At 32.6% G+C, this 20,225-nt stretch overlaps 1 protein-coding gene across 2 annotated transcripts; it reads left to right on the plus strand.

Moving 5' to 3' along the window:
- The first annotated feature begins 428 nt into the window (after positions 1-428).
- LOC124353956 (zinc finger protein 2 homolog) lies at positions 429-11,092 on the plus strand. Of its 2 annotated transcripts, none has more exons than XM_046804042.1 (2): positions 429-611; positions 2,872-11,092. In XM_046804042.1, exon 2 carries the CDS (start codon positions 8,407-8,409, stop codon positions 9,394-9,396), a length of 990 nt encoding a protein of 329 aa, XP_046659998.1. In that variant the 5' UTR covers positions 429-611; positions 2,872-8,406; the 3' UTR covers positions 9,397-11,092. The 2 variants fall into 2 exon arrangements, with proteins under 2 accessions (XP_046659998.1, XP_046659997.1); XM_046804041.1 differs by having other exon boundaries at positions 7,941-11,092.
- Positions 11,093-20,225: the final 9,133 nt, after the last annotated feature.

Below are 20,225 nucleotides of genomic sequence, written 5' to 3' on the forward strand. Positions count from 1 at the left end.
AGTACGATAGGACCTCTGACGGCCGACACCACCTTTTTGACGTTGGTATATTAAAGTTCAGCTTACAGAGCATCTGTGTACAAAGTTCCATTGCGGGCACTTGTTTGGTTAAGTCTCAGGAGTGGCATTTTATTAGAGGACGTCCATTTTACGATACATTCCTACGGTTTACTTAGGTATTATATTTGGGATTTTTATTCATGACACATTTAATGGGAAACCTTTGTGGAAAGTAATAAAATAGAAAAAAACTGTGTTGATTTTGTGAAAGATCGTTTTTATAATTAGTATTATACAATTTATCTCAGTTTTTGAATTTTTGTTAACGCCTTCAGATTGATGACTGCAACATTGATGCACTAGACGGTCTGGGACGATAAAGTGACGCTAACTTCACGGTGGTGGGAAAAACAGTTGGCATTCTAATCTAATCATAATCTTTGCTACTGTTTTCTTCCTCAATAAATTGCAGACGACGATGTGATTTATTGATTGAAATTAAATGGGGATGGTAACATGGTAACAATGTTTCATACAATTTCATATTGATGCACGAGTCCGAGATATATGGTGAAAATATCAAATTTAAAGATTGAAAATGGTTATTTTATGTAAGTAACATAATAAAATATTAGCTTGATAGCTCACCAACTATAGCTTCCAAGTGTAAACAAGAATAAATATATTTGTTTAGTCAAAGTTGAGTTACAGGACAGACAATTCATCAAATAAGTTCTATGTACGACAATTTACATAAATTAAAGTTAGCATAAACCATTCACACAAATCAAAACAAATTTTTTGTGATTAGAGACAAAAGTCAAATTTTAACCAAATGCCACACAGTGAAAAGTTTACCACAACTAAAGTATGCACCAAATCCAAGGATTCATGTAATTACCTTTGTGATAAAACTTATACAATTTGAATTAACCTGTCATCTTATGCTTTGTTTGTTCAGTAAATATTTCAGTTACTGATCACTGCCCTTATTAACCCTCCATCTGTTAGACCTAGTCTCTAAAAACGTTTCTCCAATGTTGAACCACTAGTCGATTTGCAGTTATCTTTTAAATCAAAGTTTTACTATCGAAAATAAGACGTAAGTGGGACAAATATTATACCAAATTAATCGGAATGTTTCATAGATTAATTTGATGAATAGTGTATTGAATAATATGCGTAATACGGCTAGAGTATGATAAGTGCACCTGGTTTTTTATATTGAAATTATCAGACAATATTTAATTACTATACACATTGATATAATCAATCAATAGTAATTATTCTGAACAATAAATAAATCATCTGTACCAACTGTATACACATTTTAATATTCTAAACACAATTTTAATCTATAAGTAACTTCTTTTAAATAAAAAAAGATATTAACTTTAGAAACTAAACAAAATAACACATAAAGACGATTTAAGATGTCTTTCTCGGTTTCAAGACGTTTGTTTTGTTGTTAGATTTTCTTTATTATTTATATGACATTTTTCCTGTCACCTGTCTTAATTTTATCGTTTGATTAATGGTTATGGTTTCTTCAGTATTTATGATATTACGTAATTGTTTAAACTATATCTATTAATTAGAAACATATCACTTTAATTTAGTATTTTAGATATATTGGTATCGATTGATAGTGTTCTGTTATTCGATATATCAAGTATCGATGATTGTAATAAGTGAGAAAAACCGGGTCCACTTATCGTACTCTGCCCCATAATAAGTATGCACCGAAATGATGAAGATGCAATACCAATATTGGTTTGCTGTGTCTATCGCGCACTTCAAGAGAATGCGTAAAAATGGGATTCTTTCCCTATACTTTTACCTTGGGAAATTTTGTTTAGGAATGAGTTTGGCTATATCACTGTGTTCAGAATTTCTTTCTCAAAAGGAATATCTGCTTCAACAATCTGTTCATTACTATATGTTGAGAAAAAAGGCCTTTGACATAACCATTGTTTGCAACATTTCTTTAATGTTAGAAGACTAGTAAACTTGTGAAATTTGCCACCAAGTGGCAGGATATCTTCAAGGAATAAGTGAATTATAAGTTAAGTGTTTATTTTGTGAACAAACAATATAATTTTGAGAAAACTATGGCCATCATAGTGACGCACCAGTATTGCGCATTATGAATTCTAAACTTGTATTTGTGAGTTCTAAGCTTACATTCACAGGTCTGTAGGCTAAATTTGTTGTATAAAAATTAGTCTAGACCAAATATTTTTTTATTTCATTATTTTTTATTTATTGGAGCGCTATGAGTGACCTTAGTAAATAATTAATCTAAATGTAGACAATTATTATTAGGCAATGAGTTATTGTTATAATAAATTTATTTATTTTAAGAATTTTCTGGCAATATACTGCGTTTTTATCAACTTTTGTTTTGAAAAAAAAATTTAGTATTTACAACAAACATATTTACATACAAACCTATAAAAAACAAAAATATATATTTTTCTTTTCTGAACTTGTACGCTGTACAACTTAGAGGAGGTCTCAAAATATAATAAGCATACAGAAAATATCTAAAAATGTTAGAATGTGAATGTCATTTTTTTTTGTAAAAATACAACATTTCACTATTTACACAAGAAAATAAAATGTTTCAAGAAAAGTGGAATTTTTTCATGTTTTGCATAAGAAACCTTTTTTAGAACATTTTGTACATTTTGAAAAGTAATTTAAAAAAATTTATATATTTGTTATAAGGCTTTATTTGTAGATGTTTTTACTTTTCTATTTTTCACATATAATGTAAAATAAAAATCTAAATTTACATTAATAAATTAACCTATATGCATATAAGTGTTACTGATTTTGTACTGAAAAATAAAACTGATGAGCTGACAGGAAAGTCTGGAAATGAAGGTGATGGGGATGCTCCTGGTGGAAAATACGGTCTTGAGAAGCTTCCAGAAGAGAAACTAAAGGACTGTTCAACTTGTTCAGGGAAAAAGAATTTTGAGGGTAAACGAAAATGTTCAAGCACAATTTTTATGAACTGCAAAGTAGGCTTGCAACCTCAGTGTTATCTCACACATACTTGCCAGTAACAAGTAGACTTGTGTCCATTGTAAATAGTTATTATTATTTTTATATAAACACATTGTACAAAATTTTATAGTGCCTAATATTTTATAGAATAAGTTGTGTGCAAATAAAAGGACTTTTGATAGCCAAATTATCTCACAACTTCTAGGAAAACATCCAGATGTGTTTCAATAAAAACATTTCTCTTTTAGTTCAATAAAGTATTTATTTTAATGTTTATGTCAATTGTTGTATGAATAAAACTGTACCAAAAAGTCGTTTAAACCTAAAAAAATAATACAATTAGTACAACATGAACAGTTTATACATTTTTTGGCTTTACTGAGTTTTATGTAATTATTTTAGAAGAAAGTGTTTAATTTTTTATGCTTCTCAATGTTGCCGCTCCCATCGCTAAAAATGATTTTCTAGACAAATAAATCTATTTACAAAATATAGTGTTATTTGTACACTATCTATTTAAAGACATAATCACAAAACTTTATAACACTAATTGATAACATACACTTACACAAGATAATTATACTCAATCACACAACACTTATTAACACTCTACACAAACTTGACTAGGCTAAACTGCATGAAAATGGCTAGGGCAAACTCTTCCGTTGTCTTAGAGTGAGAGAGACAGATTTCTGTTTAGGAAATTTGCCTGTAGTGACAACCTGTAGCATGAAATATTATTGTAACTAATAGTACATTTCTTCTGCTACAGCAACATATCTTTTTCTGTGTATGTGCAATAAAAAACTGCTAAAATAAATGTTTTTCAAAGATGTCTTTCTCACTTTCTAAATTACCTCTTGTGAGGGTTTATAGAAACATATTTGGTAAATTAAGTGGATCACAAAATAAAACGGCGGACATAATGGAAAAAGGATTATTTCTACTAGAAGTTACACAATTTCCAGTTCCTGTTTAATATCATGTGGGCGATTAACTGTGATTAGTTAAAATGAGGTGTTTTGTGGTTTCCGCTGTATAGATTGATGCTTTAATAAAAGTTAAGAAAATGAATTACTACGGTCATTATGGTACCAGTATCATCATGATATCTTGTAAACTAACAATTTATCAAATAATTTGTTTATAGACGTCCCAGACGTGAGTTGCAGCATAGCAATAACGATCCAAAGACGTCACAGACATATTCTCCATAGTCCTAGGGTTAAAATTGGAACTACTTTTCTCATACAGAATAATATTTCCTTGTTCTACATATGTGTGCATTGTGAGATCTTATTGTCTCCATGAATCAACTTCATATCGGTTGCTGCTGATATCAGCCATTGCGCCATCTTGCGATAAGTAAAAAAAACTATACTGATATAAGGGGTACTTTGACTCAAATAAACATTTATGTTAATTTAGACCTGAGAACAAAAGTCCATATCGGGCTAATACAAGTGATAAGCATTGATGGTGACGAATTATTAACATCCCTTGAAGTAGTACCTATCACTCTTTTAGGTTCAAATTTAAAGGGTCTGAATGTGAATACTTCTGGTCATTACTGCAAGTTAGGAAACGCAACTTTACAAAGTTAACAAATATCGTTGATTCGCTTAACCATAACTTCTTATTGTCTATCTTGCATGAAACGTAGTTCTACTTTTTATGTTCTACAACTTCAATATTTGTATTTTCATCCCCTTGAACCTTGTATTGTTTTGTTCAGGAGGATAATTGCAATAGGTTAATCATGCAACTTTTGTTATTAGTGAGGATAAAAATAAATTTGAAAATAATGCAAACAATTTAACCAAACTTTCTTAAAACAAATAAATAATGTGAAAAAAAACAAACTTTAATTTAATAAATGAGAAAAACTAACATAACCATAACTTTATAATTTTGTATTACTTGTTACCTACTTACAAACCACGTGGTAACTTCCTATCACATCAAAATATCTCCTGACTTAAAAATAATAACAACACACGATTACATGACAAACTCATACTTTCACTCTGAAAAACACAATGACCAATTTTAAAATATGAATAAATTAATTTCTTAATGTTTGATCTACTTTTGTAATCCACACTTTACACATACACAATTTTCCAAACTGAATAATGATATTAGAGTTGAGCCGTGGTAGTTGGGTAATGGACTCCATGGTTGTCCACCAGGCATTGAAGGCTACATGTGGGGGGGGGGGGGGGTTGTTAGTTGCTGTGCTATACTAAGCTGTTTTGACCAAGATAAGCTATTGGATTGAGATAAAACTGGAAAACATTGATAACAATATACAAATATAAGCACAAAATGACATTTCCATTCCCAATATTAAAATGCATAGTTACATTATTTGTGATTTGCACTCCTTAAAACCTCTTAGTTGTGTTCAGGAAGACATGTAGAGTACGTTAATAATGTTTAAATTATGATTGGCAACCCCGGGCGCTAACTTTAATGATACCCAATATTTGTTTGCCTATACTGTATCCATATAAAATCAATGGTTAAACACATCTATAGTTATCTTTTATCAGATAAGCCGGCAACCACGGGCGCTAACTTTAATGATACCCAATATTTGTTTGCCTATACTGTATCCATATAAAATCAATGGTTAAATACATTTATAGTTATCTTTTATCAGATAAGCCGGCAACCACGGGCGCTAACTTTAATGATACCCAATATTTGTTTGCCTATACTGTATCCATATAAAATCAATGGTTAAACACATCTATAGTTATCTTTTATCAATAAGCCGGCAACCACGGGCGCTAACTTTAATGATACCCAATATTTGTTTGCCTATACTGTATCCATATAAAATCAATGGTTAAACACATCTATAGTTATCTTTTATCAGATAAGCCGTTAAATCCATTAAAATACTGTTAAACTCTTTTAGGATTGGCCTTTGGTTATATTTTGGGAAAATTAGAATAGTGTTAAGGACCAGTAGTATTGTGAAAAGTATGCTTTTTTGCTTCGGCATATTGCTGGTTCAGTATTTTTAGCCTTCCATTGCCGTATTAAGAAGTAGTCTATTGAGGATTGAATTTTATAATCAAATTTACCATTTACAACAGCTACACAGATCCAATATATTCTCTGCTTGCATTCAAAATATTCATAAAAAGATATCAAACAACGGTAGTATTTATGCTATCAAAAAAATGAAATGGAAAATGCCTTTTTTTAAATAGACAGAGTTAAGCACTGATATAGTATACATATTGTAACTTTGTAAATTTTAATGTAGGGTATCTATAGAAGAGTAATGTATTACATATAGTTAATCCTAGACATCTAAACAACACTAAAGAGCAGTTCACTTTGGTAAACCTCAGTCTTTGGGGGGTTAGCTTCTTTCCAATGATTAATTTTTTTTAATGTAGCAGATAAGGGCCTATGTCCTAAATATATAACATACATTTCACCCCAACTCCCTCCCTTTGGAGAATACTATGACTTTGTTGAATTGTTTGATTTTTACAAAATGTGTTCTAACTAATGTTTCAATGTATATTTTCTTGAAATTCAACTAATTATTTATCTCCCCAAACTTATTTTGTGGTGCTTGAAACCCCTACCAAACAACATCACGGCAAGGGATGTACAAGGATGGTTCAATACAGACTTTTAATGATCTCTTCCATGTTTACATATTTAAATTTAACTAGTACAAGTACTTATACCCCCACACCCCATGAGGTAATAAAAACTATGCCGAAAATAGTGTTAGCTAGTTGTCACTATTATTTTATAAATAAGTTATTAGTTTTGTTACTAACAAACGCAAGTATATATCTATGGCTCATAAATAGCAAAAACAATTGGAATATGAAGTACACTACAAAAGTATAAATAAAAAGTAAACCCCAGGTTTTGGGGTTTCATAGAAATTTGCTTAATTAAAAAAATGTTTTATGTTGTAAATATTTTTAGTTATTATAAATAGGTTAACTTTATTTTATTTTGTAAACAGCATTCTATCTATATTGGGCTTCTAATTATGATCTTTTATGCTCTTATATGCAGTTGTATGGCATATCCCCAAAGTGATGGTATCTAATTTCGGGAAAAAAGTGTTTGGCCCTGTTTCCAAAAAAAGTCAAGTATAGATGATCTTAGCTTGTAGTATTGGAGCAGTCATTTATCTTTAAACCTTGAGGGGTGTTATGGCACTGTTTTGAATCCAGCGGCCTTTACAATAGATCCATAGATAGTTAAATTACAGGTTTCATCTTATACTATTCAGTGATTTAAAGTATAATTATAAATATATATATATTTAACTATTAGTATTAATTATTTTATCACAAGATACATACATAAAACGTTTATTGAAGTAAATTCTGGCTCAGCTGCTGCGTGATTACTAATACATTACATTTGTTTAGGATTACCTTAAAGCTGCTGTTGTAGAATATTATTATAATTTATAATTACTAGTGCTTGTATTCTCGCAAAATGCCAAGATTAAATCTTAAGAACATCCTTAAGTCAAGCTGTGTTTCTTTGGTGGATGGACGGTTTGGTAAAACATCATATTTCAATTTGGCTGAGGTTAAGATCTGGGCCATACGCCACACTCTCATCTGTCTTCTATGCTGCACTTTAGATCAATGCATTTTTATTGAAATAAATCTAAAAGTGCAGTTGTATCTTCATCTAACCATGGGAAGTCTTCAGGTCAGGTTTAATAATAAATACACAGTTGTATTTCAATGTAGATACATAAATTTAATTGTTATAGTTATAGACAGAGTTGGTGTTAAGTTTTTGAAGTGTGGTGATGTGACAGAATATATATTATGTTACAATGAGCATAAGCTTAGTCTTGCTAAGTTATAATTAAGACACACACCTTTATAATAATGTTGTGCTTTGTGTTTTATTTTCAGATGTAATATGAGGATACAATTGGCTTGTGTGCAGTGCTGTGAAAGTTAATTTTTATATACTCAGGAAATAAGAATTTAATTACAAAAAGATAGTGAAATATCAGTTACCAGCAAGAATAGTAGATATAGCTAGTCAATAATCCAGTATTTGTATTCATTTATTGCATCTTAAATGTAAATTAGAACATTAGTATTAAAAGTAATGTACTGCCAATATAAAAATGATATAGACCCACTTAACAAAAGCTTGAAACAAATATCTTGTTACTAATACAAAGAAAGAAACATATAATAGATAAAGTTTGAACAAAAACTTTGGTAGTAAGTAGGTTTAATAAGGTAGAAAATAATAAGGTAAACCAGAAAGGTAAAATGTATTTATCTGCAGATAAATATATTAGAAAGCAATTTTTAAAATATACTTAATAACACAAATCTTTAAAATGTGTTCTCTGATAGATACACTATGAATACACAAATGAAACAATTTTGTTCACAAATGTTAAGCCACACCACTAATAAACCTTATAAGTGTGGCTTTTGCAGATTTGAGAGTAGTAAGAGTGGAAATTTGAAACAACACATGTTAATCCACACAGGTGAAAAACCTTTTAAATGTACCCTTTGCAGCTATGAGTGCACTAGAAGTGGACATTTGAAGATACACATGTTAACCCACAAAGGGGATAAACCTTATAAGTGCACAATGTGTAATTATGCGTGTATCACAAGCGGACATTTGAAGAAACACATGTTAATACACACGGGTGAGAAACCTTACAAGTGTACCCTTTGTAGCTTTGAGTGTGCTAGAATTGGAAGTTTGAATATACATATATTAAAACACAAAGGCGAGAAACCTTATAGTTGTACACTTTGCAGCTATGCAGGTAATACGAGAGGAAATCTTAAAGGACACATGTTAACTCATATAGATGACAAACCTCATAAATGTATCTTTTGCAACTATGAATGTAATAAAGTTGGAAATTTGAAGAAACATATGTTAACACACACAGGTGAAAAACCGTTTAAATGTTCCTTATGCAGCTATGTTTGTACTGTGAGTGGAAACTTAGAAAGACATCTTCTAACTCACACTGGTGAGAAACCTTATAAATGCTCCCTTTGTAGTTATGAATGTAATCAAGCAGGCAGTTTAAAGAAACATATGTTTACTCACTCAGGTGAAAAACCATACAAGTGTTCCCTTTGCAGCTATGAGTGTTCTCAAAGTGGAAGTTTGAAAGAGCATATTTTTAATCACACAGGTGATAAGCCTTTTAAATGTTTGCACTGCAGCTACTCATGTAGCAAAAATGGAAATTTAAAGACCCACATGTTGACCCACACAGGTGAGAAACCTTATAAGTGTACCCTTTGCAATTGTGCATTTACTAAAAATAGAAATTTAAAGAAACATATGTTGACACACAATGATGAAAAACCATTATGAATGCATCATGTGTAGCTGTTTCACAAATTTGGGTTTGATCGTTTGGTCGTGCCAAAACCCACTATAACCCTTTACTTAGCATCTATTCACTTCATCCTGTCCATGTCTACTTGAATTAGCCTGACTTGGTCACTATATATTGCCAATATACATATATTGTGTATATTGGCTTGAAAAATGTTCAAAATTATAAAATCTAATTGATTACAAAAATGGGTTTTAGAGATTCATACAAGAATGGTTTATAGAATTCAATAAATATAGAAAGTAAAGAGTTAAGTAACCGTCTTGCTGCTATACATGTATGCGTAGTTGCATGACCCAGGTTGTGTAAGAAAGGACTATGTAGTGTTAACATCAGATAAAGTGGAAAGTTCATTCATGTGTTGTAATTTAGTTTGAAGATACAGTCATGGGATGAATAGTTTTACTCTTAAACACAAAAATACTGTTAAAATATTTTTACAATTACAAAGTTTGTGTTACATAAAAAATATGATAATATAAAAAGGCAACTTTATCCCTAAATTAAATTTTATACCTAACGAAGTGTACAAATAAATAAATCATACAATAATTCTATCCTACATGGCATGACATTTTAGAAATATAATTAATATGGCTTCAAAAGTATTTTTATAAATATTTAATATTAATTCTTCTATATATGAATGATTTTCAAAGGAGTATTAGTAACAGGAATGTAATTATTTTTGCGGATGACGGAAATTTATCTGAGAAAATCCCACTGATTTTGGAGAGATCCGCAAATGAGACTTTTCAAAAAGCATGTTTGCTTTCACGCAATAGGCTTGAAATAATAATAACACTTTGAAATATAAACTGATTTATTTGTTCACAAAAAGAACTGGAAACAAAATTCAAGTCCGTGGGGCAAGGGAGGTTGTAGCGAGTAGAGATGCCAGATCCTTGGGTGTGGCTAGATGAAACTCTTAACTGGAAAAGTCATATCCAGAGCTTTCAAGCAAAACAGAGCTTAACAAGCTATGGATTGAGAGTAACCTACCCTGTCACCACACAAAAGTTACTGATTTCTGAATGTTATAGTTATATTTATTGGCATCTGATATATGGATTGGTCTTTTGGTGTAATTCCTATGACTCTTGAAAAATGTTCAAAATTATAAAATCTAATTGATTACAAAAATGGGTTTTAGAGATTCATACAAGAATGGTTTATAGAATTCAATAAAATCACTCCTTGTATTTACATATTGGAAATAATATTACTGTGTAGGAGCAGGGGGAGTTGGATGGGCCAGTGCATAGGTATTCACTAAGAAATTCCTCCTTGCAGAACCTTGTACATCATCTTAACGTATTTTAGAGGGAACTGAGACTGTACAACCATTTGCCAAGACAATTAATTAAAGAAGTAAAAACTTTATTAGATTCAAAAATCTTTTAAAGGACCACCTGATGGAGCACACACTTTACTCTGATAGTGAGAGCGCTAAGTAAAACTCTGTAACAGTACCTGATTATTTTTATGATATTTTAGCATTTTATATTTGAAAAAGTGTATATTAGATTTTTATTACTTGTGTTTGTTCTGTACTGAAAGGGCGTTTATTAATGACTGGATGACGAATCAAATGTTTACTTTAGCGAAAAATCATTGTAAACCAGTTTATGATGAATGTATTTCATAAATATATGAAATATTGCAAATGTATTGTGTGTTTTCATTTTATACGGGTTTTTAATATAAATAAGCTGTTATAAACTGTTATTTAATAGGTCGACTGCCATGAATACCATATTGGTACTCACTCCAACTTTTTTATGGTGCCATGAGTACCACTGCTACTCAGTCAATTGGAAATTGCAGCAGATTAAAGATTGAGTTGTTTCATTTAATACTGTAAACTATACCCTTGAAATAACGGCTATGCTATTAAGAAAGGGTAATTTAAACTAATAAATATTTAAAGTATTATATTAAATAATATTATAATAATTTCTTTATAGGCAATATAATGTATTGCCTAATATAATATATTTCCCTAGGGCAATATGATATATTGCCCTCTGGCAAGAGCATTAGGAGAAAGCAAAACTCACTTAGTCGGAAACCTCAGGAAAAATAGGAAAGTAATCTCGAGAGACATTGTCAAAGCAAAATTGAAAAAGGGGAAATTCTAGCTAAAAATAACGAGGTCAATATCGTTGTCCTAAAATGGAAAGACTATAACAGATGTTTTAATGCTCTCTACAAAACATCGAGCTGAAATGCAAGAGGTTTATGTGAGAGTTTGCAAAAAGAAAAACAAACCTATTGCAGCTGTTGACTACAATAATGCAAAATCTTACATTGGCTACTCAGATTAAATGGGTTCTCATGGAACACCACTTAGACGATCAGTAAAGTGGTATAGAAAAATTACTGTAGATCTTTTGCTGACACCTGTTATAAATGTTCTGTATTTATTGAAAACTATAGCAGGTAAACCAATGAAAATAACTGAGTTCAAAGAAGGTTTATGTAAAGAACTGAAGAAAAGTCAGCCTTAGTTTTAGTAGAAACTCAGCAGCGGCGATATACTTACACGCATGAAGTAAATGCACTAGATGCTACCAAATGAACTGCAAAGAGGGAGGTAGGGAGTTAGCACAGAAGAAAACAAAAACAAGGTGTGTACTAAATGCCTCAAATGTGAAATCTTCCTATGCAAAGACTGCTTTTACATTCAGCAACCACCAAAAGCAAAATAAATTATCATTACTTCAGAAACCAATTATAATATTTTGTGAACTCTATTTAATTGTTCAACAAATAGTAATAAGATTGTATTTTATCCATAGGTGACCTAAAATTGTATATTACGTTTTTTTTTTTTAGAATTGTAAAATTGTATTTTTTATTTCCCCTATCTCGAGTAACACATTTATATATCTTTAAAATATAGTTTAAAAATTCATGACTGTGAGTACCACTTTGGTACACACACATTTTTTTTTTAAATTTGTGAAATAATGAAACTTGATTATTAGAAGTTTATAAACAAAAATATTCAAAAATTAAATAATAAAAAATATTGGTCTTAGTGGTCAGATACCTTACATCAGTATTGCTGTCAGCCAGTTAAGTATTATTTCACGAAAATAAATCTCGAATTATTCCTTTTATCACAATAGGAAAAGTAACAATGTGTCATGAATCGTCACCAGCTGACACTAGAACAATAGAACAGTACAAACAAATTCTTATATTATGAAAAGTATGATTTCTCTTTTTCCAACAATGTGATTAATACCAAATTCGACTGACATATACACCTTTAATATATGTAGTGTGAAAGTATGCTGGTTTTTATTATATCAAAATTGTTTGAAATACATGAGTGTATACAAAGTGTCTAGAAAAATCATCATTTCATACCAGTAAATTACACTTGAATAGTATATAATGAATTTGTAATTAGAAAACATTCACACTCTCTTTTCTTCAGTGCCGTGTTCTAAATATGTATAAAGTATTTTAAAATCAAAATAAGCCATAACAGTCTCCGCCACAGCTCAGTCAATGCAGGTGTTCTCATAAAATCAATCAGAACCAATTTGATTGATTTGGATTTTCTAAAACAATACTGTCTTTCTACCAGAAAGAAGTTTGTGCTTCAAGGTCGATCAGCTGGTTGTCGATGTTTTCAATAAATTTTGATGTTACTGTTAGGAGTAATATCGGACGAAAGTTGTACACATCCTTAACATCGCCATTCTTGAATAAAGGCTTGACTTTGGAAATCTTACAGGCTTTTGGGAAGATGCAGGTAATGATTGACTTGTTCCCTCTGACAGAATTTTAAGGCCTTTATACAAAGGCCATCAATCTTAGACGGGGTTTTCGGACTGAAATGTACATTTTTCTGAATTTATTTTTCATAAATTTTGTTTTGTTTTCCCCACTGCCATGCCCTTAAGCCTCAAGGGCTTTTTTGCGCACCCCGGAAACACACAATGAGGCCTACCAGTCTATGATTTCAGCAGTTCCACAAACCGCCAAAAACAACCTATTAGGTCCTCCTGGGGAAATTCACCACCTTTGTCCAAACTACCAAAGATGGCATACCGCTCCCTTGCTAAAAAGGGACTTGCTTCAATAAGGGCAGTCAAAGAGCAGGTGCTCAACAGTTTCATCCTGCCCATCACACATTCTACAGAGCGGATCCTCCTGAAGGATGCTGACTCTGTGAAGATGCTTCCTCAGGTGACCATACCCCGTGATAAGACCAATAACCCGAGAAGACATTGATCTATTTAATGAGAGGTCCCACACTACCCTGGAGGAAGGCGACTGTAAAACCATTCTGCTCATTCTCAAGCCTGGATGCAACCTCCACCTTCTCTCATGCTCCGCGCGAACCCATTTCGAGACAGCCCTAGAGGATTCACACCTTGGAACACCGCAGAACGGTTGAGGGCCCGTCATAATTGACGCTGAGCCCCGGTTGGCCAGGGCATCAGCTCTTTTGTTCTCAGGGATCCCCCCATGACCAGGAACCCAACAAACGTTCACATTGTTGATTCTGGCAAGGGAGGAAACGGCTTCATCAATTAACTTAAATCTGTTTGTTCAAAGTGGTGTTATTCTGAACTTGTGGAAAAACATAATCTTCATTATTGACTTAAGTTCAACCTAGATTTTATTAGCAATGTTTATAAAATTTTTGAAGTCACTTATTTGAGTTGGATTGTTAATTTCTATACTATCATATACTAATGTCATTTTATCACAAAGTTTACTATTATTTCCTCTAAAACTATTTACAATGTTTTAAAATTATTTTTGTTTATCTGATTTAATGATCCTATTGTTATACAACTGAACTTCTGTATCTTCCTATGACAGTTGTGTATCTTAATTTATTTTCTTCAGACCTGTTGCTTTTCCAAGAGTTGGAGCTGGCAATCATTTCATTTTTCAAATTTATTATATAATTATTTAGCCACACTATTTTATAGTTCACTTTTACAATTACTTATTTAATTGGACAAGCATAAACATGTTTAAATGAATGATTCATACTTTTTGTTTACATATTATGTCTTATTATTAAAATTATTCTAACTTTCCATTCTGAGTCTAGCTTTTAAATCAGTAAAATATTTTTGTTCAAGCTTGCTTAAGGTCTAACTATTTGATTTTTTACAGTTTGAATACATTTTAAAAACGATTTCATGATGATTAGAAATTAACGATTCAACAATGGCACATCTACTTTATCTAGGTTGATGAAAAAATTATCAATAGATGTTGCACAGTGTTCAGTTTCTCTAGTGGCCTCAAAGATTTCAGTGGTCAAGCCAAAGATTTTAATGATATTATTAAATTCTGCTGTGTTGCGATTTGGATCCAAGAGATTTATATTTAAATCACCACCCGAGATGACATTTATTTTATTTTGTAGTTCTTACTATGTTGTATAAGTATTTTTATTATGTTATAATTTCAATAAACATTGAATCGCAAAAAGTACTTGCTCCGCTGGGAGTCGAACCCGGATCTCTCACTTGCCGGGTGAATGTGCTACCATTACACCACAGAGCGCTTACTTTTTCCGATTCAATTATTTTGTATTTAGCCGTATCTGTCACATATGTGTTTAAATAAGCAAACTAACATATGATCGGAAGACCAAATACCTGTCAAACGACTTTTATTTACATTAAATTGTATAAATGGCAAAAGCCTTATTTAATTTCAATAAACATTGAATCGCAAAAAGTACTTGCTCCGCTGGGAGTCGAACCCGGATCTCTCAATTGCCGGGTGAATGTGCTACCATTACACCACAGAGCGCTTACTTTTTCCGATTCAATTATTTTGTATTTAGCCGTATCTGTCACATATGTGTTTAAATAAGCAAACTAACATATGATCGGAAGACCAAATACCTGTCAAACGACTTTTATTTACATTAAATTGTATAAATGGCAAAAGCCTTATTTAATTTCAATAAACATTGAATCGCAAAAAGTACTTGCTCCGCCGGGAGTTGAACCCGGATCTCTCACTTGCCGGGTGAATGTGTTCAATGTTATAAATTATTCTTGTATAATTATATGTTGTTCAGCTCAAATGTACATTTATTAAGGACATATTTTGATGACGTCATCACAGCTTATTCATTATCAAGTTGATTAACCAGAAGGAATATTCAGGGGAATTACAATATAACATACAGAAAAAATAAATAAACATACCACAACACAATCAATAAATAAACAACATGAAACGTATAATTTAGTAAACTAGTTACAAGGCTATTGATACAAGCATGATAGAAGCTTGGTGCAGCCAAGGGCTGACTGAGTGGTTGGTTCCTAATTCCAACTTATCATTGTTGTCCAATTGTAAAGAGGTAGATGTACTTTTATTATAGACAAGAGAGTTGAAAATGGAGTAGGAGCTGAATTTTAATTTGTTACTCAGTATTAATGATGTATGTTATTGCTTTTGAAATATGTATATATTTCATTATCTTATAATGTATCCACTACATGAATAGCAAAGTGGATTATTAAAGCAGTGCCTTTCAATATTGCATAATGCAGAAATCCAGATAGCATCATTGACCAGTGATAGAACCATAAAGCAATTTATCCTTGGTAATTACGTTGGGATGCTCTTTTTAAATCACATAGTAACACATTTTCCACACTCTATCACTAAGGATCCAGTTAACTTATTTTTAGATCCAGCCCACATGCTGAGGTTGGTAAGAAGACCACAACGGTATAGAATGGCGTTATATAGAACTTCTTAATACCGTCAAAAATTGATGAATAGTCCGGTTTGCCACACAAATATTGAGTGCCCCTGTTTCTGCCTCCCTTCAGTTTCTACAGAGTAATAAGGTAAAAATGCTGGATAATTGTAGCCCCACAATAACATTTACAATGATTTTAAACAAACTTTTTAACACTCTAAAATGTATAGAGTACGAAAGAAAGTTACAACAAAAGGTCTTTATACCCTGGATATGTTAAAAGCCTAAACTGACAAATAAAGCATAGCTATCAGTTATTGTGCGGTCTATGTGCCGAACTGTCTGCTAATGTGGATGTAAATTCACTGTAGTAGAATACATTTCTGGTTATGTTGTTCGGTGGATATTTTTCAAACTTGATTGCAAGGATTGTCTGGTGTCATTGAAAGAAAATAAAATAAAATATGAAAGTTCTTTAATTTTATGTTAAAAAAAGGGGGGTAGAGTTGTAAAGTTCTCTCATGGGATTATATCAATTATTTGTAAAATTTCGGAAACTACAATGAGATCAGTTTGTTAATGATAACTTTATTAAGAAAAGACATGTAGTAAGCATCATGTCCTCAAAAGTTTTAAACTATAATATATTGTCATCCTATTTTGACCCATTGTTATATCTTTGTGTGCATAATATGAGAGTAAATTTTAATAGTGTCCTAACAACTGATGAATTCTCACATTTACGTTTAGACACAGGAAATGGGTAGTAACAGGAGTTGGATGATGGCAATGTAAGTAAGCTGGGATGTCTTTCAAGACCTAAAGACAGAAAGAAATTACCTGGATGTATCCAATTTAAGTTCTGGAAAAAGGACTTAGCCTAACGGGAAATCACCTCACAATCTGTGTTGAAAGCTATACTTTTGATAATGTTACTACGGCATCCTATCCCTCCTAGACTATGCAATGGCACAAGACCAAGTTCAAACTGCACCGAAATATAGAGGCTACCATATTCACAGATGAAACCATCTTTATACTCCATAGGCCCATGATTCCTTCAGATTATCAGTTTCAATTAAAAAGATTGCAGTTCCCAGTCCAACTCTGTTTTTCTATGACATTGAATAAAGCTCAAGGGCAATCGTTCAAAGTAGCTGGAGTGGATTTAAGGAGCCCCTTGTTTCTCCCATGTCCAGCTGTATGTAGCCTCCAGTAAGCCCACATGACTCTCGTGATTCTGGAATGCAAAGAACACAAAACCAATTTTGTATACAGGGAGATTTTAAGAGATAAACTTACAAATATTAATAACTGACTCATTTATTACAGTATTCAATACACAGTAATAGTTGGCACATAATAAACTAAGTGAAATAAGTTTGTGTTTATATACCTTAGCAAAGCATGGGTAATCATTCAGCTAGTGCTAAAATAAAGTAAACAAGCAAAAGTTTGGCAGCGTAATACAGTCAAATGGTCAGTGTTTCATAATGGATAGGAAATAGTTTTATGGTTTTGGAATATGAGAATTTCTTTTTAAAAGGGTGATAGCAAAACATATTAAGAAGGAAAAGTTAATATGTTAATAGAGCCAGAAGCTGTTTCTGCAAGAGTCTCTGGGCAAAAGTGCTCCCCAAATGCCTATAGCATAAGACATATGCATACATATATTATGCTGCAAGCAGGACCTGTCTATCCCCATAGCATGCCAATCTACAAAGAATAAACTGACCAATACTGCTCCTGGCAATCAAGCATTGATTACCCAGCGTGACTTTATCTCCTAGTAGAAAATTTGACTGAAAGTTATTTGAGAGAATTGATGTGAAAATTAATCACCTTGATTTTTTATGTGTTGACAATTTGAGAGTTGGAGATCCACTGAAGTAGTGCGCTCCGCTCGACAAAAGCGTAGATTTTTGCGAAAGAGTGACAAGATTAGAAACTTAAGCGAAGATGTGTCATCTTTTGCTTAATCACCTCCTTGGTGCTGTCCACCACAAAGAGTGCCTTGAAAGATTTATCTGACTGCTCGGGTCTTGAGTTGTTGATTAAACTGTTTGAGGTCTTTTCCTTATTTTCTAAGGAGTTATTACAGTTCGAGACTTTTTTGTGCCCTCTAGCCCTCTAAGAAAGAATAGAAGACCTGAATTGCTTAGTGAGTTCATAGTAGGATTGCTTCAGATGATGTGAAGAGTTAATATTTTTTAGAAAAGTCATTACAAAATTAGGTGATTGCGCAAATTCAGCAGATCCTCATCCAACTCCACCTTCAACAAGATCTATTTTTAGAATTTTTGCTTCTTTAGAGGAAAGATCCAATCAAGCAGGTAAGTGAGAGTAGACAAGAAGACAGCAAATTTGGAGTCTGCATCATCATCAGCCCTATATATAAATATATACAAGGTGTTCACAAACGGGTGTTAAAAATTTCTGTGGCTGATAATACTTATCGTTTTCATAAAGAAAATGTCATATAAACATAAGTCAAGATATGTCCGTTCCCCCCCCCCACCCCCCCCCCCCCCCACCCCCCCCCCCCCCCACCCCCCCCCCCCCCCACCCCCCCCCCCCCCCACCCCCCCCCCCCCCCACCCCCCCCATATTTTGGTTTGGAATCCCCATTTCTTCTAAATTATTGACTTCTAAAAAACTGATTTGAAGTTCACGTCAGATGTCAAATATGGGTACTCACGATCAGATACAATAAGCACTCGGACTGCTGTGATTGTTCTGTGCTGTCTGCACAGATGTGGCATGTTTTAATCTCTCACGTCCTATCCGGGACTCATTCTACCAAAGCCCCCAAAAGGGTTCTTGCCCTGAATTTTCAGAAAAATTGGAGTTGAATAGCAGCTGCTTTAATGTTCTCATTGATGATAAACTTATGATTGCATGTTGTGTGCAACAGCAGGGTTGTATCTCTTGAGAACTACTGAATGCAGTGGAACAACAACCTTGAGACACACAAGCCTCCTTATCACGTGATCTATAAACAGAGTGGCCACCCAACCAGGAAACCAGGAATTTCCGTGTATAACTCTTCTTAAAAATCTTATAAACAATGTTTATGTCTCTAACGACTTATGAAATTAAGAAATAATTATACAACTTCTTGAATCAGGATTTGATTAATCCCAAATATTGTATTTTACACAACGTGATCTGTGAATGAAGATAGATGACAAGTCGGTCGATATTGCCGACAATGTGTGTGATCAATGATGTGTTCGCAAGTCCCATCTGATGCCGGTTAATCCAAGGGTACTTTCACTATTGTAGTGGAGTTTATCTTGGTTAGTTCTAACACTGTGTCATGTAAGCTTTTATTCACAAAACATTCCGTTGGACAATTAAAGTAGGCCGATCGATCGTCTCAGTTTGGTCTGTGAACGATTGTTCCTCACCATGGTCCTATTGGTCGTCAGATTACGTATGTTTAAACCAAGAAAGTAAGGTTACGTTTTGAAATAACAATCAAATTCAAACCTAGTCTGAACTAATATTGTCGCCTGTCTGCAGACGATCGGTCTGGTGAATTCCCCACATATCAGTTTGCATTGCCTGAGTGGCATTGGTTGGCCAATGAGTGGTGGAAATCCCACCATTTTTCCAATGATATTAATCATTTGAAGAAGTTTCCCACAGACACGATAATCTGTCAGCAATATGAATTGTTCAAACCAAATTATCCAATCAAACGTTATCAGGAGCTTTACCTTGTGCTATTTCATATTCTATAATTACAATTATGCTTGTTAGACATAAACCACAGCACTTTTCTGTGTTTATTTATTTTGTGGTTGTATTTTCTTAATGGCTTAATTCTAGTGTTGTATTATCTTATGGCATACACAAAATATTTAAGAGCCAGTAATTACGTTGCTTATGCCTGTATTCCGGGGGTAAATGTGGAAGGTACTGGGTATGGTTGTCATCTTATTCTACAGGTAGTGAATTAACAACACTTCAGTAACTTCCATAGCAAATAATTTTCTAATGCATTCTTTGTATATAGATCGGTAGTCTAATATTTTCCTTCAAAATAGGATGGCATTCTTAGCCTTGTTTTTTCTCTCAAAAGGATACACA

Source organism: Homalodisca vitripennis, chromosome 2 (assembly GCF_021130785.1).
Source record: "Homalodisca vitripennis isolate AUS2020 chromosome 2, UT_GWSS_2.1, whole genome shotgun sequence".
Classification (NCBI taxonomy): domain Eukaryota; kingdom Metazoa; phylum Arthropoda; class Insecta; order Hemiptera; family Cicadellidae; genus Homalodisca; species Homalodisca vitripennis.

Excerpts from the sequence above, each read along its gene's own strand:
- LOC124353956 (XM_046804042.1), top strand. The coding sequence starts at position 8,407 with ATGAATACACAAATGAAACAATTTTGTTCACAAATGTTAAGCCACACC.